The 27,719-nt window shown below is 37.4% G+C and overlaps 1 protein-coding gene across 4 annotated transcripts in view; it reads right to left on the reverse strand.

The window, feature by feature from the left end:
• XIRP2 (xin actin binding repeat containing 2) overlaps nt 1–27,719 on the reverse strand; it is a 345,116-nt gene that overhangs the window by 112,044 nt on the left and 205,353 nt on the right. For all 4 annotated transcript variants that reach the window (XM_003266198.4, XM_003266201.4, XM_030796828.1 and 1 more), the window contains one exon: nt 8,297–8,450. In XM_003266198.4, coding sequence (XP_003266246.1) covers nt 8,297–8,450 — 154 coding nt within the window. The remainder of the gene's footprint in view (nt 1–8,296; nt 8,451–27,719) is intronic.

Raw genomic sequence — 27,719 nt, forward strand, 5'->3', positions numbered from 1 at the left:
CATGCAGAATTTATTCATAGAACATTATTTTAGCCCTATCTCCATATCTATGGCTGTAGAAAAAGAGCCAAAAATAGAAACATGTGGCTCTTTGTAAATGTAACTTCTCAAAGAGAAGAGTTTATGTTATTACCTGTGTTTTCACATTTATTAGTTAAGTTATTTTTATATTGCATTACGGATATTATATATTTTAAAGGGCATGTGAAACTACATTAAAAAGACATAAGAAGTTAGGTTTAAAAGTTAAAAATTTATAATTAAATTTTATTTCATATAGTGAAGTATTTCTAATATTAAATGTCTATAATGAACAATGTAGAGACAATAGACATTTTAAATAAAAGTATTTGGCTTAACTCTTGAAAATAAAAATACATTAAAAACTTTAAATATTTTGAAAATTGAATTTTAAAAAGTAACATTGCTAATTAGCTAATTTATGTAGTGGCTTTTTTTCTATTCCCCGTGTCTGAAATATCTAGAAATATATAGGGTTTCTCTAGAATATTGTCGTGTTTTTTTTTACGATGGTGAAAAATCACCAAATATTTCACTCCTTTAATTGGCAAAAATTGTTAAAATATGTCAACGAGCATATTTCTGAAAGTACAAAAACCAAGTTTTTCCTTTTCATGCAAACCTGTCTTCCTAACCTGGCAGCTGAGTCTAATTAACCTCAGCTGGAATTGTTTCACTCATAGCTTAGAATCTAGCACCCACTCTGGCCCCAGCTCAAGGGGCTATAAAGACACTAATTGAAATGAGCTGTTAAGCATCAAACATATGGAAGTGTCCCTATTTTCTTCCCAATTGCTTACTTTCCGTATCCCTTCATGGTTTTGCTGGATCTACTTAGAATTTCCACCCTTTCTCCTATCCCTCCTTCTCACACATGCCTTCTTTCTCCTCCTGGTCAACTCCCAATCATGCTTCACAAACACTTTAAAAAATTAGCATTTCTGTGAACCATCTGTGGGCCCACGGACATAAGTAGTTGCTTCCTATATCTTTTACTGTAGCACTGCTCATCTCCTGGTGTTGACATTTGTTTATGAAACTGCCACCTTTCTTAAACTATAAGCTACTCAGGGGCAGGGGCTGTGTCTTCACATACATGTATCCCCAGTGCCAAGCACAGGGGCAGGTCCATAGTACCTGTTCAGTAAATATTTGCTGAATTTATGGATTTGACTACTGCTCCCATTCGGTGTTTGCCTCTGATACCAAAAAGAATTCATTAGTAACTGAATTCTAGCTCCTTCTCAAAAGCTTCATAAAACTGCTTTATTTTTCTCACTTCTCTTCCCGCCTCTGTTCCTCCATTCCTGTCTCTCTCCATCTTTTTCTCTCTCCCTTCATCCTTCCCTCCCTCCCTTCCTCTTTCCTTTCCTTCTTTCCAGTTTTTCAAAATCACTGCCCCAGAACGCTGAGTTTCTTTTAGCCATGCCCTAATCCTTAGTGACTGGGCTTTTTATTCTTAAACTCAGTCTTGCTTGGAGTGTATCACCAATACCTGTCATCAAACTTCTCTGGCATAGCACCTTCTGCACTTGTGAACTTCTAACGTCTTTATTTTGGAACACTGACAGTCACATGAGCCATGCCAACCTGAATAGACACATGGAGTCATGGACTCAGTTTAAGAAGTGGGATTCTTGTGTTTCACCTTTGTACTGACATTCTAATTTCAAACCCATTAGGTAACACAAATCCCATGTACCTTTCTTTCTCTTTCTCTTTCTCTCTCTTTTTCTTTCTTTCTTTTTCTTTTTTTTGTGATGGGGCCTTGCTCTGTCATCAGGCTGGAGTGCAGTGGCACGATCTCAGCTCACTGCAACCTCCACCTCCCGGGTTCAAGCCATTCTCCTGGCTCAGCCTCCTGAGTAGCTGGGACGACAGGGGCATGCCACTACGCCCAGCTAATTTTTGTATTTTTAGTAGAGACGGGGTTTCACCATGTTGGCCAGGCTGGTCTCAAACTCCTGACCTCATGATCCACCCACCTCAGCCTCCCAAAGTTTTGGGATTACAGGTGTGAGCCATCACACCCGGCCTGTACCTTTCTTATAATAACTAATTCCTGTTTTGGCTCTCATGTGTGGGCTCCAAGCCTTCACTTAGCCCTGTGGTTCTACCTGAACTTTTTGCCCTCTGCTCTCCTTTCTTGGCCTATTCCCTGTAGAACAGAATAGAACAATACCAGAAATCCACAAGGTGCAGACTGATAAACCAGGGTAGGAGTGGTTCCACACACTTCCCATTGGTGACAGTGGCAAGATATGAGGATTTTACTGTGGTATGTTTCCTCTATCTTCAAGTGACTGCAAAAAACCAGCAATATAGTTGCTCCAATTAAGGGGCCTAGGATCATCCAGAGAATATTCTGCCTCAAATCTTAGGAGATACATTTGCCTTTAACAAAATATAACTATGTATATTTTCTTTTTTATATTTTATTTTTGAGGCAGGGTCTTGCTCTGTCACCCAGGCTGGAGTGCAGTGGCTTGATCTTAGCTAACTGTAACCTTGAACTCCAGGGCTCAAGGGATCCTCCTGCCTTAGCCTTCCTGGTAGCTGGGTCTACAGGTGTGTGCCGCAAGCCCAGCTAATTTTTTATTTTTTGTAGAGATGGAGTGTTGCTATGCTGCCCAAGCTGGTCTTGAACTCTTGACCTCAAGCAATCCTTCCTCGGCCTCTCAAAGCACTGAGAATATTTACTTATTCAAGTCTTTGTTTAAATGTCACCTTCTCATGTGGCTGATTCTCACCATCCTAATTAAAATTACAAATTTCCATCATGCACCGTTCCCTCTATCCTGGCCTGTGTTTTCTATAGCACTTGCTGTCTTCTGATATATTATTTACTTCTTCATTATTTTATCATCCAACATATGTATCTCCTGTTAGAAAATATGCTCCATGGGCAGGATTTTTTCTTTTTCTCTTTGTCTTTTGTTCATTGATGTCTCCAAGCACCTGGAGTAGTACCTGGCACAAATAGGCAATCAATACATATTTGTTTGATGAATGAACAGATGAATGGGCAAAGGAAAATAGCACATCAAAAATATTTGGTAGAAATATGTGCACATTTCTGACATTCTACAATCAGAATATTAAAAATTATATTTAGTTTTTTCCAATTTCAGGGTAGTAAAGTGAATGAATGATTTTTTAAAGGTATACTTAAATTTGTTGTTATCTTTCTTTGATGGCCTCATGTTTTAAAATTAAATATGACCATGTGCAAGCTCAAAATGAGTTCCTGGGATTTTGGAAATTTTCCAGCATTCCAAGGTGCTGATTTGTAGTTACCACGTGAACGACCTCAGGAATAGACCTTTCATTACATATTCCTCAGAATAGCAAACTCCCAGCTGCCCCTTCCTACTGGGCCATGACTTAACTCTGGAATGTGTTTTGACTCACTGACTATAATAGTGACTAAAAGGAACATGTGGGAGTCATCAAAAATCTGCAGGTGGACCCAACTTTAAGAAAGAGGAACACTTAATTGGCAGATCAATTAGCGATGATTACTGATATAAAAAATGGATTCTTTATTTTACAAAGGCCATCACCACAGAGTTGTTTTAGATGGTGATCCACTGACAGTATTTTTCCTAATGAAATGTCTCCTATATGAACTAAAATAACATTATTTGGGGCATGAAATAAGGTGGAGTAGGTAGGGAAGCAAGTCCGGAAGCAGAAGCTGGTGCTGGGAGTCCTGGGTCCACCATTATGTATCCAGAGACCAGTTCTAAAAGCCTGTCCTCTGAGTCTCGTTAGAGGGGACAGTGCAGTCAGAGCAAAACAAATGGTGTCGATGGTGTTAGCTGGAACTACTCTGTGACTAAATGTCTGATTTACTTAGAAGTTTCCAAAGAAGCCCTGTTTTATTAAAGAAATGGTGCTGTTAATTTTAAAGTAGCCTGTTGCTCCATTTCATTTAACTTTGTTAATCTTAGGTATTTAGAAAAAGGTTTGCTTCTGACCTGAGGGGATTCATATTTCCAAGACAATTAAGCTCTAGAAAAGATGTTATGGAAAAAAAAAAGCAAAGCCTTACAGTAGTATTTCTGTTTCTATGATAAAACTATTGCTTTATCAGCACATTGAAAAGGGAACACAGTTGAAATTATATATTTCTTAATTTTATCACTAGAAAATACTAAAGAGAGGAGATCATCCCTAGTTCTCGAAGGCAACCTTTTAATATGTGAATTATTGCTATTTACCTTTTATCTATTTTGCCAACATGAATTCTCTTTCTCCTTATCCACATACATTTTAATAAAGGTAAATTGGCAGGTAGAGGATCACTTAAAATGAATAATTAGCATCTGGATCAACTCTTATGAAAAGGGTGAACAGTTAGTTCATTGGACAAATGTCAGCTTCCAATATCATGATGATTCACATGTACATTACTTAAAATTCAATGAAATTAGCAATTATGTTGGTCAGTTGCACTAGCTACTTTTTAATTGCATAATAGCCACATATGGCTAGTGGTTACCATATTGGACTGCACAGATATAGGACACTTTTATTATCATGATCACAGAAGTTTCTATTGGACATCATTACTCTAAAAAGTCTGATTTTAAGCAAAAAATAAGATATGTAAATGACAATCACACAAATACATATACATACTACAGTATTTTAGAAACATTAATGACTGGAAGGATCCCCTCATGTACAGAGCAGTAGAAAACTGAAAGAACAGAAGTCTCAGTTTGTTTTGTAAAACCTGTCAGAGGAGATGAATGGCCATTATAAGATAAAGAATGAATTTAGTTTTAATAGAGCAGAATAAAAAGAGAAATACAGCAGGTAATTTCCAAGGTTTATTGCAAAAGCCTTGAAAAAGTGACTTTGAATATATATTTTATCTTTTGGCATTTTACATGTTGATGACTTAGAAGATTAAAATTAAAATTATGAGTTAGAGAATAAAAGTGAAGAGCAGGCAATTGTCATATTAAAAAATCCCAAGTCATATAAATTTGATGAACATGACCCATTCAATTCTGATATTTGAAGCATTCCTTGATCTAGAGTTTTTCAGCAGAAAGAGTAGATTTTTCAATTCTACATATATGTAGATCAAACACCAGTACCTGAGACTTCCAGTATTCACTTCTAACTTACTGGTCTTAAAATATCTAAAAGAAATTCAACAAATCATGATATATATATATATATATATATATATATGTATATATATGTGTGTGTGTGTGTGTATGTGTGTGTGTGTGTGTGTGTATATATATATATATGTATGTATGTATGTATACATGTATTTTTTTTGAGACGGAGTCTCACTCTGTTGCCCAGGCTGGAGTGCAGTGGTGCCACCTCGGCTCACTGAAATCTCCACCTGCCAGGTTCAAGCGATTCTCCTGCCTCAGCCTCCCGAGTAGCTGGGATTACAGGCACCCACTATCATGCCCAGCTAATTTTTGTATTTTTAGTAGAAATGGGGTTTCACCATGTTGGTCAGGGCTGGTCTCAAACTCCTGACCCTAGGTGATTTGCCCGCCTTGGCCTCCCAAAACGCTGGGTCACCATGCCCGGCCCAACAAATCAGGTTTTTATATTAGTATAATACAATTAAATCATTTACACTGATTGATTTGTTTTCTTTCATATCCCATGTATTATCAAATTACCCAAATTTGCCAAATTATGGATTTGCTGTGCTTTACATTTAATGAAATATGATCTAAGTCTTCCTAGAATCATTTTAACAACTGTTAGAGTGTATCTCCAAGAAAATGTGAAAGGAATGCACCAACATGCACACTGGAGCACTATGGTTTATTTGACACCAGTACATAAGTGAGGAAAAGGAGCAAATAAAATAGAGGTGGTGAGAGCTCAGTTGTCCACAAACTGGGAACCTGGGAGTGTATCATCAGGCATAAAAAGAAAGACTGGGGAAAATCATAGCACCTTTCTGTGCTGTTCTGGTCCTGCCATTGAGGATATTGGAGTGGAACTAAACTGACAGGCACTGCTAGTCCTCAGTCCTGGAATGGAGTTATCAATTCACACTGTTTACTAAATTTTAAATATGCAGGATATTAGGTAGCTGCACTTAAGTTATTTATTATAAGTGTAATTTTAAAAATCTACTGTTTTTCATATTATTACAAATAAATACTGCCTCAATATGAAACTCTTATGGCTAATTAAGATGTTTAATATATAAGGCTGTCACAGTCACTCACATAATTGTATAAACTCTGAAATCTTTCAGTTATCACACTTTATTTAGAAACGTGTTTATCTTTTTGGAATAAAATAAATCTTTACAGCAAAACAGCAATATCAAAATGCTCTTGGTTTGTAGGTTTTGTCCAGTTTAACTTGCGTGCTGTCCAAGTTAACTAAATTAAGTATTAAAATAGTTTATTCTTGTCCCAACAGAGAAAGAAATTTGGGGCCCCATGAAAGAACGAAAAGGATCCCATAATGAAAGAATTTTGTTTCTTTTAAATGTATTACTATGTAGGAATTAGAGTTCTTGTGCAATATACAGATAAAATGAAATTAACATTGCTGCTATGTTCATCCACCTTGCAGATGCAATTTTCCCACCTTGTGTTTGGAAGTTTACTTCTTGTTATTGTCAATGTACCTGGAAATGTGTATTTGAGGTTACTTTTAAATTTCAGACGTATCTTGACAGTAAATAGTGGTTACACTCCAGAATACTTTTTCTAAGCTTTTAACATAAAGAGGCCTTTGAAAACCTTTGCATGGAAATCAAAGAAAACGGATGAGAAGAAGTAACATGTGATGAGTGGAGTTAATTACCTCGTGTAACTTCGATCAGTTTGCCAAACTCATTTTTGCCTCCCTATGCTAAGCTCTCCATAGGCAAGCATCATCAGAATATAAATCATTCCTTAAAGCTTCTCTTTTCTTGGCCTCTGCTAATCTAATTCTTTCGCATTCAGCCAAGTGCACATAAAGTTTAATCGCAGGCCAGAAATATGTGGAGTAAATTCCTCAAGACTGATACTAATCATATTAGGATATTAATTGGGCATACCAAAACGAATTGAAAGTGAAAAAGAGATTGAAATCTCAATTTACCAAGTATTTAGGATTCCATGCTCAGTCCATCATTAGCAAACTCCCCTTGTCTGTTTCTACACCTGCCTCCCACTCGAAATTACATCCTTAAACCAACCGGAATCAGAATGGGCTGAACCATATGTAAATTCCCCTGAAGATCAGTGTGTTCTGTCACAGTGTACAGCTCAAACTTTAAGGTACACATGAATCATTTGAAGATCCTGTTACAATGCAAATTCTGATTTAGTAGAACTGACGTGAGGCCGAAGGTTCTGCATTTCTAATAAGCCTCCAGGTGATGCTGATGTGCTGATTCGCAAACAGCACTTTCAATAATAAAGTTTTAAAGCAGAGTACCATTTGCTTTCCCAAATTGTGAACTGTAATATTCCAAAGACTTTCCACATTGCTCACGTGGACTGGTGACTTGACAGTTTGCCAAAAATATTCCAAATGATATCTTAAAATTTGTACTAATTATGATCTTTAACAAATACCACAAATACTACAATAGACATTACTTGGCTAAAGAGGAAAAATCCAGAATGTGCCAAATCAGAAATGATAAATAAGATCTATATTTTCCAATAAATTATTTATATTTTTCATGTCTGTCATTGTTGAAAATTATATTAATAGTGTGATTTCTAACATACGAGCTATTAACTTTTTAATGATATTTGTGAAGCATTAATCAAATTTATGAGGTTCTGCCTAAAATGTAACACTCTTATGTCACTTTGTATTCCAAATTCATTATGCAAGTTTAGTTTAATTGTCTGAAAAGGAGATGCTTAAGGCATCTTATTTTTTTATTTTGCTACTGATAGTTACTCCTAGTTTATTCTTTTGTTACCCACAGACAGAAAGACAAATATGTTTTCCTTTTATTTTCACAAAAGGAAAAGTCAGATTATGGTCAAGTGCATTGTTTCAAACCTCTGATAATGCAAATGCTTGTTGTACTGGTTTATAGTCAATTAAAATATATTCTATTTAGTTTTAAAAATCTAATTAAAATATAATAAGGATAGAAGCATTTATAAATACCTCTATTTTTCCTAAATTGTATTTCCTAAACTATATGCAGTCATTATTTTCCTTACTAATTTTTAAACAAACCCCTTATATATTTCATTAACCACTCATGTTGTACAAGGTATGATGTCAAGAAAGCATATAAAAATGTTATGCTAACCTTCAAAGATGCAGCTGTGACCACTTTCAGGTGACATCTTGTCAAAAGATGTTTCCTCGCCTTTCTTGTCTGAATCTTTCACAGAATCCTCCGGCTGGCTCCCAGGGTGACTCTTAAAACCTGGCGAGCACAACCTTCGCTCAATTTCCACTTCCTGTTAGAAGACATTAAAGGGTTCTATGTTAAAAGCTATCAGTAGGAAACAGATGTGTTTTTTAGGGGGGTTAGAAGGCAGGAATGAAAGAGGGAGGGAGTTTCTGTCATGAGTGATGTTTTCAATATGCTTCGGGTAAAATTTTGATAACTTTGCAAAGAACTGCAAACATGTATCTGAATGCTTAGTTTACTTTTCTGCCACTGGTTCCACTTCTGAATTAGCCTTCCTTTCATGTGCTTGTGTTTTTTTTCTCTCATAAAGGAGAGTGGAAATAAGGGTCACAATACAACATAATATATGTTAATGGATGCAACTTTCTAGGCCTGAGAAATGTTGATGAGGGACTTTCAAAAAATGGCAATGTGAAAACATTATATGCTGAAGACAGAAGGAAATAAGTTTAATGTCATGTTCACCCTGTAATGATAACCTTAGCAATTATAGAGTTCCCAAATTACAAACCCATTCAGCCAGCATACAGTGAGTACAGTTTTTCAATTCATAAAGATTATGAAATTACTTCTTTAGATAGTAATTTAAAGGTGAAGAGATAAAAGATTCCCAAAGAAGGGAAGTACAAAGGATATTTCCAACATAGAAAGTCCAGCATACCTTATTGTATAGGTCAAGTAATGTGATCAAATAAAACAAACCAAGCCAAGTAGACTAAATATTTTGAATAAAAAATGGCAAAAAGTAAGTAAATGACTCAAGACAGTTCAAGAAGCAAAAGTCTAGTTTTAAATATGTCAAGTAATATGTTGAACATGTTTTCAACAGCTACACATAAGTTAAAGATTTTCGTACAGGAGGCCATACAGTAATCTTCCCTGTAACTATAGTTTTGGTTTCTGCAGTTTTATCTACCTGTGGTCCACAATATGAAATGAAAAACTCCAGAAATAAACCATTCATAAATTTTAAATTGCATGCTGTTCTGAGGATCACTCCATCGGCCCAGGACATGAATCATCAGTTTGTTTGTCCATACTACCCACCATGATTCACTTAGAAGCCGTCTTGGTTATCAGATGGACTATCATAGTATTGCAGTGCTTGTGGTCAAATCACTGTTATTTAACTTTTATTACGGCATAGTGTTTTAGTTAGTCTATTTTATTATTAGTTATTGTGAATCTCTTGCTGTGCTAAATTTAAAAGTTAAACTTTATTGTAGGTATACGTATATTTAGGAAAAGACATAGTGTGCATAGGGTTCAGTACTATCTGTGGCTTAAGGCATCCACTAGGGACCTTGTAACATGACCCCCATGGATAAGGAGGCACTATTGTATTTTTCTAAACAGCCATTCAGATGATGATGTCAGTAATTGTTTTTCACTTTTGTTACCTCTTAAGTACACAGACATGATCAAGTTTGAGAGACAGCTAAAAGCTTCGAAACATTTCTTAGAGTAGATACATTTTCTATGTCTTTGCTATGGTTAGAAAAGCAAAGCTTTTCAATTTATGTATAATATATACACACACATAAATATATATATAATACATATATCACATGTACATAACAAGTATATATGAAGATATATATTCACACAAATATATAATATACATATACACATGACTATACATGAGTATATATTTGTATATATGAATATATTCACTATGCATATGTGTGTACATACATTTATTACAAATGTGTGTATATACACATATACACACATATATATATATAAAATCACTAGAAATATTGGTATCTTGTAATCATAACATCTATAGATACTCCCAAAATATATAATGTATGCTGTCTTCATCAGAATGAACTTTAACTGAAGCTAAAAACAATTGCAGGAGAAGAATAGAGAAAAAGAACTTGTCATTTTTTTTAGGGCATTGCCTTTAACATATGTGTTCCAACTATTACAAAAAATCCATATGTTCATAACTTGTAGTGAGGTATCACGCTGTTTAAACACAGTGTCAGACATGCCATGACATGTGGCACGAGTATAACATCCTTATCTCAGTTCATTCTGGTGTCCTCTCCACTGTCCTGGAAGGTGACTGCTATGATATGAATGCAGTATGTTTGCTTGTTTTGTTTCAGCAATTTAATCCAACTGCTAGCATTGGCAAAAACAAGATGAGATAAATAGAAAGTGCAGATGCCTACAAATTTGTGATTTTTGTTAGGAAAATTTATGTTTTGGTAAAAGGTGGAATACTGAACATGGTCCATGGACTCAGATTGATGATATTAAGGAATAATTTATGTTTCATATACCTAAATGGAAATGTGATTTGATTAAATTTCAGCTGGTGATGACATTAACTTATACTATATTGGTATTCTCATTCTGGAATTCACAAGTATCAAGAATGCATCTTTTATGGAGGCAGTAAGGAACAATCCACATGTGAATGTAGTGGACCTATTTTCAAGCCCTAGTCGTCACATCAAAGTCATTCTGAGGCAAGTTCTTCAGGGCCTGGCAAGGTGGAAGGAGGCAGCTGTGTAGAGATGTAAAAGAGCTTCTTGGATGAGGCTGAATTGAGCTGTGATCTGCTTTAATCTCTCGTAATCTGTTTTATACACTGTGCTTCCACAAAAGATTTACTTTGAGTAAAAATCTACAAGCTTAAACAAACGTGTAAAATACCAGCTTAGAAGGAACAAATGCAGCATTTCACAATGAGAAAGTTGGATTCAAGCCCTCCCTTGGCTACTAATTAGCTTTGTGGCCTTGATTAAGTCACTTGCCATTTCTAGGGCCAAGTTTTCTCAAATGTTCCTGGAAGAGATTTAGTCATAGAACACCTAATGTTCAATAACCAACTACTGGTGGTATAATTTTATTTAAAATAAAATAAAGAAAGAAAGAAATTTTATTTAAAATAAAATAAACATTTTTCACCTTTTGTGGCTTCCAGTCTAGTGAAGGAGGCAAATGGTAACGAAGCCCAGGAGTCAGTATTAAACGTGCAACTCTAATGCTGAGTGTCTCAATGGGGGAATTAACTCAGTGAGAGAGAGCCCTGCATAGGGCTCTCTGGAGGAAACAACCTTCAGCAGATATTTGAAGAATGAATGGGGCTTAACTACAGGAAGAGCTTTCCAGGTGAAGACAATACACGGCAAATGTCCTGCACTGGGAGGGAGGACAGAGGATAGAGTAGGTGGGAGCAGGGAGGCTGAAAGAAAACACATGGTGCTGGATGGCCTGCAGAGGCAGGCTGGGGCCAGAGCACAAAGGCCTGCAGCACCATATTTGCTTTGTCTTAGCTCAATGGGGAGTTACTGAATGTTTTTAAGTGTGTGTGTGTGTGTGTGTGTGTATACACACGCACACAAGACATAATCAGGTCTGCCATGTGAAAAGCGCAGTCTAACTCCAGAAGAGGATTTCTCAATCTTGTCACTGTTAATATTTTGAACCAGATAACTCTTTGTTGTTAGGGCCTTATTCTGTGCATAGTAGGATATTTGACAGCCTTCCTGGTCTCTACTCACTAGATGCCAGGAGCATTTGTCCCTAGCTCTGGAGTCATAACTATTAAAACTGTGTTCACACATTGCAAAATCTCATGTGGGGAGCAAAGTCACTGCTGGTAAAGAGCCACCACTCCAGACTGGGTTAGAGTAGAAAGTTACAATACATGTGGAAAGAGCAGTTAGTATAGCAGTACTGCAGGCAAGTGATGATGATCTTAAAGAAAGAATGGTGATGGAGATGGCCAGAAGTGAACCAAGTCGAAAGCTATTTAGGAGGTAAAACTTTCAAAGCTTGGTCATGGATTGAATCAGAAGTTTGAGAAAGATAGAGAGAGGAGGGGAGAGAGAGAATGAGAGAGAGAGGGAGTGAGAATGGGAGAGAATTTAATTTTTCTCTATGGCATGCACAACAAAATGGATTGTGATGCTATTAAATGATGTCAAAATATCGGATAAAGGCTGGTTTAAGGGAGATGATAGATCATTAGTTGGGTAGCAAGATGTCCAAAAGGCAGTTGGATGTGTAGCCCTGGAGCTTAGAGGAGAGGTCCAAACTGAACAACTAAGTCATCTGCCTTCCATGGTAATTGAAACAACAGGCTTGAATGAACTTGCTTAGGGGGAAGAGTATATGAAGTGTGATGGAGAGTAAGTCCAGAAGCAAGCCTTGAAAAATGCCAACATTAAATGTATGGCAGAGGAGAAAAATCAGAAGGAAAGAACATCTTTAACAATATTGAACTTGTATTGAAAGTATTAATTTGAAGAGGACTTAAATATATCTTTTGAGTTGAGCGACATGGATGTCAACAGTTGAGCAAAATTGCTTCCTTGGAAGTACAAAAGTTGGAAGGCAATTTGAAGTGGGTGAGAGAGTGACTGGGAGATGGTGAATGGAGCTCACTTACTGAACATTTCAATGTTAATGTGGATGGGAGGAATAGAGCAGTAACGTGAGAGAGATGTGTTTTGTTTGTTTTAAAGGAAGAGTTTTGCATATGTTGAAAAGCTGACTCAAATGATTTAATGAGATAGAGATGCTGACTATATAGAAGAGAGCAAGAACAAGCAGTGAAGGAAAATTCCTGAGAAGGGCAAGAGGATGGAACCCGAAGCATGGATAGAAATATAGCCCAAAGGTAGCATAACAGAAAGCATTCCTGTTCTCACCGAGGGGAAGGAGGGTCAAATTAATGTAGATATAAGTGATTTGCATGCTTGGTAGCTTGAAGATAAGAACCCAGGCAGAATTTATCTATTTTCTCTGTTATGATGCAAAGTCTAATGAACATAGGAGTATCTGAAGAGAATGAAGAAAGTTTACCTGAATTGCTGGGGGGAATGGAGGAAGAGAGATGACTAGACAAAGATGACTGTGGCAGTGCAGCACTGGGGGCCCATTTGAAGTTGGTAATATTAACTCTGCAGGGCTACCAATAGGGCCTGTTAAGTTACATAGTTACTTACTAAGTCAGAACATTCTCCATAGTTCTAGTTTGGGCAATGAGAAAGTATATAGCTGACTTTAGCCAGGGAGCGGTTTTGTGAGGAAAAATATAAATAAAATGTCTATTGCAGAGTGGGGTTAGGGCAGGCAGAGACCAGGTACAGGAAATTTAGGTCGCCACCAAGAGATCTAACAGCGATTGAAATGATACACTGTTCAATGTAAGTTGGATTAAAAGGGAAGAAATAAAAGAAAGAAAGGGTATATTGGAAGACAGACAAAGGGTCGGCAGACTGGAGGTCTTGGTGAAACTAAAGAACCCTTTTAGTGTGAATATTTGGCAAAGCAAATTGGAAAGAGTGGTGACTGGGGCCACTGAGATGTTTGCTTTAGTTTGTAGGGAGTAGGGTAACTTGTTAGGATCCAGCTGTGACCAAAAAATGAAAGGTAGAATAGGGGGAAAGTTATTAAATAGGAGGAAACCTAGGAACCCAGAGGCCATGATGGTGTCCCAGGAAAATGGAAAGACTTGAAGGCAGAGAAAAGCTGTCAGTTGTGTATCAATGTCCTTGTAAACGAGGGAAACCATTGAATTTAATAAATAACAGTCATGATGGTTGGTGGTTGGTGGGGAAGGTGCACTTGACTGAATGAGTCTCAGATGAGCAGGTTTTCTTTAAAAAAAAGTAGGAGAGGAGTGATTAGGTAGAATGGTCTCTAGGTACATGGAGACAATTCAGGGACACTGGTGATTTCAGGGGAGCGCCATGTTTCTGTTAAAGCAAGAAGGTGACAGAAGTATTTGGAGAAGAGGTGGAGGGTAGAGAAGTCATCGCTGATTATGGAGAGGCAGTTCCAGAGGCACTGGTGGAGTCTCTGGCTTAAATAATACGTAAATAAGTAAAATCTCTCAATGAGGTCTATTATCTTTACTAGTTTTATGACTCTTCAAAATGAGGAAAGCAATTGAAAATAGGGGAAACAAACTTGAAAGACAGTAAGATAATTTTTCTTTTCTCTTTTTTTTTTTTTTTTTTTTGAGACTGAGTTTTTCACTCTTGCTCAAGCTGGAGTGCAATGACACGATCTCAGCTCACCACAACCTCTGCCTCCCAGGTTCAAGTGATTCTCCTGCCTCAGCTTCCTGAGTAGCTGGGATTACAGGCATGCACCACCACGCCTGGCTAATTTTGTATTTTCAGTAGAGACAGGGTTTCTCCATGTTGTTCAGGCTGTTCTTGAACTCCCAACCTCAGGTGATCCACTTGCCTCGGCCTCCCAAAGTGCTGGGATTACAGGATAATTTTTCTTTCTTATTTATATATATTTATTGCTTTAACATATGTATAATTATAATCTTAGAAGATAAAATATTTTTTAAGATGTGAGAATGAAAAATGCCAAGTCTTTAATACAACCCAATGTCTGTTTCACAAGAGACATGGAACTGTAGAGTCCCCTAAAATAATAAGAACATCTTACCAGGCATTTGAAAAGAAAGCAGGTTGCCCTACTGCTTTATATAGTTTCCTCTCAGTGTGGATCCATGAGTGAACAGGTCACCAGGAAAATATAAAATGATAAAAAGGAAATGTTTAGATTTGTCTACAATTAAAATGCTGAGCTAGCTCATGTACACTCCCAAACTCAGTGGGTTCTTGCCTTTAGAGAAATAAAAATATTAATAGAAGCATAAAGAAGTTTTACACAGACATAAAGAGAAGAACAAAAATAAAGGAAAATTACCAAAATATAAAAGACAAGAGAAGAAACCTTATATGAATTCTGCTGTGTTACTGTCCCACCTGGTCTTTGAACTTTTATTATTTTTTTTTCAGAAGTCCTTTCCTGGAAGACTGTACCTCCTCCCACTATGTATTAAAAATATTTCTTCCCTCATGACCTAACTCAGTGCAGTCTCCTCTAGGAAGCCCCTTCAATCATTATATTCTATACTCATCTTTCATTCATTCAAAATATTTTTGAATAATTAATCTATCTCAAGAACTGTTTTAGGCACTTTAACTACAAAAATGATTAAGACGCAAGTTGGGTCCTCAAGAAACTCATAGTCTAATGGCAGGGAAAGATACATCAAGTGTGTATTGTAACAAAAAAGAGTGTGATAATAAAGAAATGTAGGTGTCCTGGACACACAGACGGAGGATTCTGGGGAGATGTGGTCAGAGAAAGCTTCCTGAATTTGATCCTGTAGGTGACAAGAACTCTTGCAAGTGAATTAAGTGGGGGCGGTGGGATTAGATTTGTACTTTAGATAGATATATCCGTCAGCTGTGTGAAAAACAGATCGTACAGTTGCCTCTCAGTATCCAAGGAGGGGATTGGCTCCAGGACCACCCCGGATACCAAAACCTGTACACATTCAAGTCTCACAGTGAGCCCTGTGGAACGTGTAGACATGAAGTCAGCTTTCCATATTCACGGGTTTCCCAGCCACCAACACTATATTTTCCATGCATGTTTCGTTGCAGATACGGAACCTGTGAATATGGAGGGTTGACTACTTATTGAAAAAATCCTGCATGTAAGTCAACCCACACAGTTCAGACCTGTGTTGTGCAAGGGTCAACTGCAATGGAATAAGACGGTAACATCTTCTGTAGTAAGTGTAGTAAGGAATTTATTAAAATTTCCAATTGAGAGATAGAAAAAGCCTATATTAGGATAGTGAGAAGGGAACTAGAGGGAAGAGAACCCATTACAAATATTTAGGCATCAAAGTAGTAGTTTTTAGGATAAAGGTAGTGGGGGAGTGCAAGAATTCTAGCATAATTTCTAGATATTCTAATTGAGATGGCTTTATGAAATTGATAAAACAGGGTGAACGTCTTCCCCAAATGAATGTGTGCCTCAGAGAAGTGAACACTGATCGTGGGTTTCCTTCCAGACTGACCACAAAGAATGAGTTGATCTAGAAGGAAAACTGCACATGCCACGCCCTCAGTTTTGGGGCAGCACTCCTCTGGATGAACCCCCGGGGGACCCCAACAAGCATATACTTCCCTGTACCTCCCTATGTTAATTTCATACATAAAAGTGAAACTGAACTTTTCCATGAAAACACTGATACAGAACAACAGGGTTATCTGGCTTTAAAAATGATGCTAGAGTTTCATTCTTGAGGGCCAGGAAGTGAATTAAGTTTTTGACATGTTGAATTTGAGCTTTCCCTGAAGACATCCAGGTGAATATGTCCAGCAGGCAGCGAGATATCTGAAATTCAAAGAAGTCACTGCTAGAGTGAAAGATGTAGGGCTCAGCAGCAATAAGGTGGTAGTCTCAACAGTAAGACTCAATTATTATTGAATTAGAACATGCAGAATAAGTATAGACAGCTGTGAAACAAACCTCTCAGGTATCTGGGGGACAAACAAAGACTATCTGGTGAAGGCAGTAGAGGAGAAACAGTCAGAAGTTCAGCCACCACCAGTCCACATGGAGCATTTCTGTAAGCTAGAAAAAGGTGCCTCCTCAAAACACTTTTCTCTATCTTTCAGAAGGTTGTAACAATGCACTGATTTCATTAGACCAGATCATGTTACTGCCATCTGCTGGAAAATCATCATGATAGATGCACAACACTACCTCATGTTTCATGTGCATCCCCTTCCCTTATATGTGTGCCCTTGAGATGCTTTAAACCTGCACAACTATTTGTGGCTAACATAGGAAGTCAGGGAAGAGTGCAAAGTCATGAACATCAAGGAAGTAGGGCATTTCAAATGCAGCAGGGAGTTTAAGAAAAAAATGCGATAAAAATATCTCCAATATGCCCAAATTTGGGCAATTAGGAGGTAGCCTAGGTAAAAACCATTCCTATAGAAGAGAGTTGGCTTAGGAAAGACTGATAATGAAGAGAAAGAATGGCAATGTAAATTCCTATCCTAAAAAATCTGAATAGTAATAATAATAACAACAATAATAGGTAGGAAGTATTGAATGCTCATTACATATCAGGCATGGTGTTAAGCACTTTACATGTATTATACTCATGGAATTTTCATTTCAACCCTATGGGAAGGTGCTATTCTCATTTTATGATGGTGACAGTGAGGCTCACAGCAGGACATGTGATCAAAGGCACAGGCACAGGAGATGAGGGTGTAGGTGTGGATATGTAGATGGATGGGAGTTGGGGGAAGATCACTGCTGTCAGCCCCCATGGTTTTTCCCATCTCCGAAGAAAGCAAATGACAAGTTATTTGAGGAGAGGCAGATGGTAGTTTTCCCAGAAGATCTAATTTGGAGCCAGAGTTTAATGTGGAGCTCTTCCATTCAATAGAAGTTACTTTGGCTACCTCATAACATCCTTAGCCTTAGGCTTTTCATCAGAAAAATAAGGACAAACCAGGTCTCCCCTACGAATTTTTACAATACTTTCATAGGACAGTTTCCTCATCTGTATGCTCATGTGCAATGTACCTTCCACTCCCCCATCAAGAAGTGAGGCTATTTCTCCTCCGTGAATCAACATTCATCTTGTGGGAACTTTTCTGAGGGAGCACAGCAGAAATGGCACTTGACCAACCATTCCAGTCTTGGCTTAGCCCTTCACTGGCATGGCAGGTTTTGCTTCCTGCCTCTTGGAAGCCAGGTACCATGTTAGAAGTGTGATTACATCTGAGACTACTGTGGCCTCAAAAAACAAGGTGGCAGAGAGAGAGAGAGAGAGAGCACAAGGAGCACAAGCTACCTAGATATGCAAGTGAAGAAAGAAGCCTTGCAGCTTCTGCCAGAGTGTCCTGTCTCTCAGGATGCTCATTTTTGGGAGGCTCCCTCTCAGAAGCCATCACCATGCATTGAGAAGCTCACACCACTTAGAGAGATCATTTGTAGGTGCTCCATTCTACGGCCCCAACTGATGTCCCAGACAACAGAAGCATCAACTGCCTGGAGGATATTGGATGTTCAGTCCTATCTTGGATGTTCAGTCCTATAACTTCATGTACCTATAACTCTGGCCCACGTTAGATGAAAACATCATGAGATTTTCCAAGGAAGGCTCCCCAGCTGAGTTAAGTCAATCCATAGAACCATGAGTGATTAAAACAAACTGCATTAAATAACCAAATTTTGGAGGTAGTTTGTTATGCAACAATAAATAACCAGAAAATATTATACTCACCATATCTCCTATTGTTCAGCTTCTGTGACTCTAACTTTCCTACTCAGAAATACGAAAAATGAAGAAATGTAGTCCTTAAAGAAATCATAAAGGCCAACATTCCCTGAATATTACTTTGTGCCAAGTGCTCTGCTCTAAATACATCCTTTTTATTAAACAGATTTAACAATACTAATGAGGTAGCTATCTCTATTTTACAGTGAAGAAACTAATGCTAGAGAGCTTAAGTAACTTGCCCAAGGCCACACACTTAAGACAGTGGTGGATCTATTTCAGTCTGACGCTAAGCTGATGTTTTTAACTTCTGCATCATCCTGTTTCCCTACTGTAATTTATTTATCAATTCCAGAAACTGAAATAATGTAGGCTAGAATGGCATGAGAGGTAAAATATCAACTCCTTTACAGCTACGTATCCTATTCTTCTCTAAAACTCTTGTAGCATTGTGACTTTTACATGGCAGGCACTTGATAAATGATAAGCTGACTTTTAAAAGTCTCATGACATTTTATATTGACATAGTATCCAGGAACAGCAGCAAGAAAAATAGACACATACAATAACTAGATAGATAAATTATAATGATTGTCACAACCTTATCACATTCTACTGCACACATCACTTTAGAAGAGTCAAGAGAAACGATGTGGCTTGCCCCCTCATTTAACAAGGCTTGATGAAGTATTGAGAAGTTAGGTTAAGCAGCTGAGTTAACTGGGCTTCCTGGTTTCCCAGTGACTTTTCAGCAACTTGGCACTTAGAACCCTTCAACAAGGCTCCCCTGGGTTCCACCAGTCTGATCTGGGCCATCCTTCTGGCTATTCCCAAAGGCACGGCAGCATTTAATGAATACATTTTCTGCTTCTCCACCAGTGTTTACACGTTTGTCTAAAGAAACCTCCTCTGAATGCCCCGCTTTGCCACCATTTTCTATAGAAATTCCAACTGCTTTCACATGAGGTCTAAGTGACACTTGGTTTAGGAAGCTTTCCCCAAATGCCCCAGCTAAAAACAATCACTCCATGTCAGAGCTCCTCCAGCATTTACACCTTTTTCATTCTGCTTCGTACTCTAGTCACTTTTGACACATCTTCTTCCCCCCACTGCACTGTCAGCTCATTAAGAACATGCTTTATCCATCTTTGTAGCCACACTGAGTCTAACATACTGCTTTCTTTGAACATTGAAGGTACTTACTAAATGTTTGTCAAATGGATTTGAATATTTTGTGAATTTTATGTTCACATAAAGCATTCAGAAGAAAGTGCAACTGAGGAATGTCCAAATATGGTGAAGACACTTCTTCTAGAGTGAAAGACATAAAGAAAATAGGCTAACTCCCCTGGGGAGAGGAGGAAAAACATAATTTATATCTCTATGTATAATGAACTAAAACTTTATTGCCAAAACTTTAAAAATGTTTGTTTAGATGAAACTCAGCATCTAAACTTTTCTAAAAACCCATAATACATGACAGAAACAAAAGGAGTACTAAAATTACGGTCTGTAAGCAAGGAGACTTCTTCCTAGAATACTATGAAACAACTTTTTTAATGGATCATCTGTTCTCATGATATTTCTTTTACTCCTTCCAGAATGGGTTTACATATTAAATAACAAAACAGAAGCTACCATTTCCAGGGAAGATAATGCATCAAATTATTTATGATTTTATCAATCCTGATTAACCGCATAGCCACAAAATCAACACCATCCTTGTCACTCCTATAGGTGCTTGTTGCCTGAGTTCTACATTTCCTATTTTATTCCTGTGCACTCAGCACATCTATCCACTTTAGTAAATTGATTTCACTGAATACTGTTATGGGTTGAATTGTGTACCCCTAAAATTCAAATCCCCAGTACCTGAGAATATGCTTGTATTTGGAGACAGGGCCCTTAAAGAGATAATTCAGTTAAAATGAGGCCATTAGGATGGCCAGTCTGACTAGTTTCCTCATAAAAAGAAAGCAGTCTGACTGGTCTCCTTATCAGAAGAAATTTGGACCCATCAAGAGACAGGAGGGGTGCATGTTCATAGTGGATAGATGTGCTGAGTGGAAATGTAGAACTCAGGCAACAAGCACCTATAGGAGTGACAAGGATGGTGTTGATTTTGTGGCTATGCAGTTAATCAGGATTGATAAAATCATAAATAATTTGATGCATTCTCTTCCCTGGAAATGGTAGCTTCTGTTTTGTTATTTAATGAGCCAGCAAGAGGGAGGCCACCTGCAAGCCACGGAGAGAGGCCTGGAATAGCTTCTTCCCTTATGGCTCTCAGAGAAAACAAATCCTGCAAGCAACTTGATCTTGACTTCTAACCTCTAAAACGGCAAAAAAAAAAAAAGTTTTTTCTCTTCTCTGGTTTAAGCTACTCAATCTGTGGCATTTTGTTATGGCACCCCTAGCAAACCAGTACTCTACATTTATCCTTACAGGCATAAGATTATAACTGGGCATTTATATATCTATTAAAGTAAGTTTCTTAGTAGCTTTAAAAATAATAGATTTATTTAGCTAGTTGTGTGTCTACAGCCAGACAAAGAACTTAATAATGGTCACTGACTCTGCACCACGCCCAATGGATGAATTAAACAGAACAACTGTCAAAATAGTTGTGTACTCATAGTTCTGAATGCAGATTTGCCTCACTATGTTTACTCTCGTTGAGTGGAAAGCTCACATGTGGTACAAGGTGTGCAGACCTTAGATCCTGAGACAAGCCACAGGCAAACATTTTCCCAGCTATTTTATAATTCTCGATCAAAATGAGATACATTCTTGAAATGCTGAATTTTTCAGATATGTTCCTACCACAACTCTGCCTGCATTCCAGTCAATTTTATTAACATCTGACAGATTTTTAGGTTCTCAGGCGAAATAAATGCAAGCCCTGTCTGGCCCTTGACAAGCAAGCACAAATTAAGGCACACAGTACAAAGGAAGTCCTTGGCATGAAGACCCAAACAAAAAAACTGTAAACGCAAACTAGGAATGGAAAACACATGCAGTAAGACATGTTCTCAAAATAAAAGACAGTCACTTGAATTTCTGTAGATTGTTCAATGTGATATACCTATTGATCCATACTGTATTATCAATTTGATAGATGTGTTATGAATTGGATAACAGAATATTTACTCAAAAAGCGGTCTTTTGCTCACAAGTACACTGAGCAGGCAGCCATGTGCCTGCAGTCTTCAGACATGCTCAGTTAAGGGACCTTGGGTCTTCCAGAAGGAAGAATCAGCTTCCTATGATGATACTATCTATAGACAGTAGCCTGTCAGACAGGCCAGATTGCCTGGACATCCAAGTGAACACTGCTACACATTTTTCATTCTGGTGCTGGAAACGACGTCACTATTCACCATGGGTAGGGCTTCAACATTTCTGATGCCTGTTATTTCTCTGCAGAATAAGCCTTTTCATCCTTGCTTCTCCTAGAATGTGCAAATGAATAGAAAACAATTTGGCATATATGCACCTTTTGGGTGAAAAATCTTGTACTGTGCTCTCATTTTATAGCTGGAGGTAAATAGGCACAGAAAAATTACAATTCTAGTCCTGGTTCTTACTCCATTTTTGGTTGGGTCCAATATTAAAACTCGTATGTCCAACATTTTAAAGAAAGATTCTTGCCTATGTGCATGTGTACAGTTATTTAATATTCTCTGAAGAAAGACTCTTCAGGGTGTCTTGATTCAGGGGTTGTGGAAGAGCTGATTCAGGGGTTGTGGGCACGTTACCTAATTTCTTTAGATTAACTGATTTCATTTAGAAGCTAGGCATGTATGTGATTATTTTGGTATTTGCTACTGTCCTAACAGAAAGAATGCTGTGAAATTGAAAATGGTATGTTTCCTAGTTCACTGAGGTTCTCCCATGTGCAAAAATACAACATGCTGCTATTTGAGCTTTGAGAGGCAGAGTATATCATTATGTCTCTTTGCTTCTCACCTCTTTAGAGGTCATGTTCATTTGACTTGCTGTGTGCCTAAGAAAACCCGTGGAATTTTATGCTGAAGGAGTACTGAACATAAATTCCCCATGAGATGCAGATTCTAATGCTATGTAACCTTATTTTCATTCTGGCTTCACATTTAGGCAGTTAATTTTCCATATAAAGCAGAAATACTGCCTTCTTTCCCTTCTCAGTCAAGAATAAAATTCTGCAACTTGCCGCAGTCACTCTCATTTTCTTAAATAGGGCCCTAAAGTATTTTATGATTACCTTTATTAGTTGGAGACTATATCCACTCTTAAAAGAATTCTAATGAAAAGAAAACTTCTATTAAAATATTTTAACTGGTTTCAATTGACCATATTACTGGCAATGGAAAAATCTCTAATGGCTAAACCTTTTAAAGCTAATCTGCTTTAACACATTTTAAAACTGATGTGCCATTTAAGATTTAGGTGTTAGCATGCAAAGTGTTTTCTTTGTCTGTTTATACATCCATTTTTTATTTCATTTTCTTTGACCTTTTGAAAATGAAATAACCCAATGATATCCCCTAGAGTTGCATGAATGAGCTAAAAATGAATTACTATATTCAAACGATCATACTAAAATGTGCAAAAGAATAAAGAGAAAAATATGTATATTTGTGTGAATAGTGATTTAATAATGCTTAGATGGAACAGATTATGTCTATTTGAAGAGCATAAAGTTCTGGTTAGATAGAATATCCACATAGTTATGTTGAGTTGCAATGACAAGGTGGAAAATGGTTGGAAGGTATCAGACCTATGTTTATATCCCAACTTCAAACACTTCCCAACTTAGCGAACACAACATAGTTATTTCATCTCTGTAGGCTTCCATTTCTTCATCTGTAAAATCACAATAATATCACTCACTTTTGAGTGAATATGAAATACCACATTTTGTAGAGCAGACATTCAATACATGGTAGCTACCCCAAAGAAAGATACATATAATTGTAATAATCAATGAAATCATAAGACAGGAATGGTTTTCTACATTCAGAGAGAGACTTCAGAGATTTCTCAAGTAGTGTATTTGATATCTGGTTGGGAACTCTCTTTTATATACAAAATTAAATATTTGGGCAAAATATGAACCTAATAGGGTCTGAATATTTATATTCATGAGCTAATTATGTCGTGCTGAGATTTTGTTAAGATAAGAGCCTGAGATACATGATCTCATGAAGCTTCTGGCTGTCATGCTTTATAGAAGACAGAGACTTCTAATTATCCAAAAAAGATGAGTCTTTATCTTCTTTCATCTCTCATGAGCTATGGGAACTTGGATATAGCATATACTCCCTGTAACTCTTTTCCTTGACCACAGATAGGAGGTAATGATAATTCAGACATACCGTAGTGACCATTTGAATAATTATTTAAAACAATACCCTTACAATGCCTTAAATGCCTTGGAGACTGTGCTATCATTCAAAGTTAGGATTGTGAATCACAAGGTGGAAATATGGAGACTTGTGAAGACACTGCATGCTATAACACAGTTATCTGCTGTTTCTAGATGATGTAACACTCAGTGCCATGGAGGAACAGGTGCCAAAGAAAGCTTACTCAAGTCCTTTCCTCCTTGGCGACTATGCTCACTGCTAGAAATACTGCAGAGATCTAGGAAGCCAGATACAGCCCCCAAGAGACAAAGTTCACGGAATGGCACTAAAGAAGTGCAGAAAGGGCCTCGTCTTTTCTAAAGCTTTTCCTGAGAGAATCCTCGTTTCTGCACTACTGGACTACAGCTGGTCAAAAAACATCAGTGGAAACCAGCCCCACCGTGACTGAGGTAAAATCGTTTAAAGGCTTGGTGTAAAGTGGAAGTACTAGCACTCTATGATATCTCTTTTAGAAACTCATTTTATAAATCCCCAAGAACAACACAACAGCTATTTTTAATATAGTAGCACAGAACGGAAGCCTCTAAGTGGATTATCCATATAACATCTTTATGATGCTGAAAGGGAGAAAGAGTGCTCTTATAGGCCAATTAGATCAGCACTTTGCATGCATGACAGACTGATGTTTAACATTTGCAGCAATGAGGGAGAAAAGCAGAAACAAAGTCTTCCCATAAATAAACTGCTGAACTTTAGCATGTACCATATTAAGAAATTTTCAATCTTCTTAATTCTGAAACTGTGTGCTTTGAATTGTAATTATCTCTGCAGTCTTTATAGCAATTGTGGGCATCATGCATAATCTATTTGTTTATTTAACAAACATTGGGCACCTATCAAATGCCAGAAACTTTGTCAACTACTGAAATTTGACAAAGAAGCACAGTCAAGAGCTTGTCCTTCAAGCACTCAGAGTCTGGTACAATCACTTATAGGCTAGTTCAAGTGCAATGGTTCTCAGAGGCTGGTGAGTCATGAGATTGTATTTAAGTGTGAACTTGCAAATAAGTCACATATTTGCTCTGTTTCATGGTGATCCCTATAGTATTTTACCTTTGCTCCCCTCATTAATTAATGAGTTAAATAAAATCTTTGACTTTACATTTGTATTTGTCTGAGAGATATTTTATCCTTTAAAAAATTATATTTCAAATACTTTCATAATTCTTCTAAGTTTCTGGAGTCTCCTCAAAACACATTCCAAGATGCCAATGTTTATCTAATGTGAAAAAGAAGGGGAAAAAATCTAGTTTCCTTTCATGAGCTTCCTATTTTTCTTCTTTTCATAAACTCTTGAGATAATCATCTCCTACCACTGTCTCCACTCACTACTTCTCACTTACTCTTCAACCCATCCCAATCCAGTTTTTGCCTCCACTGAATCTCTGACATTGATCTTGCCATGGGGACAATCTCATCAATACCCTCCTTGCTGCTTAAATCAATGAACATATCTCAGTTTCCAACTCATTTAACACTCTAGGCTCTTCTTCCTCTTGAATTTATCTCCTTTCCTCGGCTTCTATGACACTGCACTCTCCTGCTTTTCCTCCTATCTCTCTGGCAATTATTTGGCTTTCTTCTTATTTCTTAGTCTTAGTCCTTTTTTGGTACGGATACATAATTTGTGGGTTATCTCACCTTCATGACTTCCATCTATACATTCATAACCTCTGTCTTTGTTTGCTTGTGGTGCTGTAATAGGCTATCTGAAACTAGGTAATTTATAAAGATCAGAAATTATTTACCACAGTTCTGAATGCTAGGGAGTCCAAGATCAAGGTGCTAGCAGGTGCACTATCTGATGATGGTCTGGTCTCTGACCAATATGGTGTCTTGAATGCTGCATCCTCCAGAGGGAAGGGAGGAATGCTGTGTACTCGTACGGTAAAAGGCGCAAGGGCAAAAAGGAACTAATCTTCTTCCATCAAGACATTTTATTTTATTTTATTTACTTTATTTTATTTTATTTTGTTTTATATTTTTTCGAGACAGAGTCTCGCTGTGTCGCCCAGGCTGGAGTGCAGTGGCCCGATCTCGGCTCACTGCAACCTCCAGCTCCTTGGTTCAAGCAATTCCCCTGCCTCAGCCTCCGGAGTAGCTAGGATTACAGGTGTATGCCACCACGCCTGGCTAATTTTTTTGTATTTTTAGTAGAGACTGGGTTTCACCATGTTAGCTAGACTGGTCTCAAACTCCTGACCTCAGGCAATCTGCCTGTCATGGCCTCACAAACTGCAGGGATTACAGGCGTGAGCCACTGCGCCCAGCCCATCAAGCCCTTTTATAATTAATTTATTCATAAAGGTGGTGGCCTTATGACCTAAACACCTCTCAAAAGGCCACACCTCTCAAGACTACTGCATTGGGGATTAAATTTCAACATCAATTTTTGGTGGGGAAAAAAACATAGAAACTTCCAAATATGTACGCCAAAGCCAGACATTGATTTCTAAATTTTATGTATACATGGAATAGAATGTCAAGTGGGGTTTTTCTGTTCTCTCAGAATTTTGGTCAGATCTCAAAGCTGAGAAAAAAGGGTATAAGAGACAACTTACCATAAAGTAAAGTGCCAGGTCATTTATTGCAAAACTTAATAAAGAGTAACACAAAAAATAATTTCCAAATATTAGCTCATGACAAACCTCGAGTAAAATGGGAAAAAATTCAACATCTTAATGATAAAATTTTAAAAGGCAGAAATTCCTTGGAGAGGTTTGCTGGTGTACTGTATTGCAAACCCACATTCATGAGGATGAGCTAGATGTTTCTCTCATCATCTCAAGCTGTATGAGAAAGTCTACAGTAGAATCAGCTCAGCTTGGTGTGGATTAGACTGCAGAAGTCCCCAGTCATGTGTGATGTTAAGGCACCAGAACAAAGTTTAGTGAGATTTTTTGGAGAAGCTGACATTATCTCCTTGGATGTGCAAGACACAGGGAACTGGTGACTAAGGCTTGCTTGAAGAAATCTGAAACAAGAGGTTTTACAGTCACTCCCTGATGGGAAAATGTGAATAGATGATTTTTTTCTTGTAGACTAAACAAAGGTTGCATTTGAGTAATCCTTAAATGGATTTCTGCAAAGAGTAAGTTGATTAAGAGAAAAAAGAAGCTGATACATTGTGTGTGTGCACTGTACGTGTATGGCAGGGAGTGGGGAGGTGAGCAGAGGAGTCAAAAGTGTCCAGCTAGAGATTTTAATGCCAATACTAGGGAATGAGGAAGTAGGACATGTCCAAGAAACAGGCAGAATTACTCCATAAAACAAAGCATTTAGTTATCTGCCATTTCCAAAGATTGCTAACATCAGATTACAATTCTATTAACCAAGTAATAAATTTTATGCCTCTTACTATTGTTCAATTCTTCTCAATTCCAACCCAAATCATATCAAGAGGCATTTTCTAACTCTACATATTTCATAGCCCAGGATGAGAAGAGATAGAACTATTATTATTTTGGTAAGGTAATCATAAATTTTTGTTGTATATGAAGCCAAATTTCTCATAAGCAAATGACACTTATCCATTTTATTAGATTAATACTCATAAACCTTCTATAAAACATGCTTACTTATGGCTATGGCACAGTGAATCTTCACAGTTAGTTGGCTGTTCTCTAGTACATCTAACTCTTCTGCTGACAGAAATCAAATTGTGCTCGCTCTGGGAGGACAGTATTTTTTTCCAAACTATATATGTCACTTATCTTTTTAAATGTAATTACATAATTGAGTTAAACGTTACATTAACTAATACAAGATGAAAGAACAAATATAAAAAATAACAAAATTCAAACTTAAAGTCTAACAG

Source organism: Nomascus leucogenys, chromosome 17, assembly GCF_006542625.1.
Source record: "Nomascus leucogenys isolate Asia chromosome 17, Asia_NLE_v1, whole genome shotgun sequence".
Lineage (NCBI taxonomy): Eukaryota > Metazoa > Chordata > Mammalia > Primates > Hylobatidae > Nomascus > Nomascus leucogenys.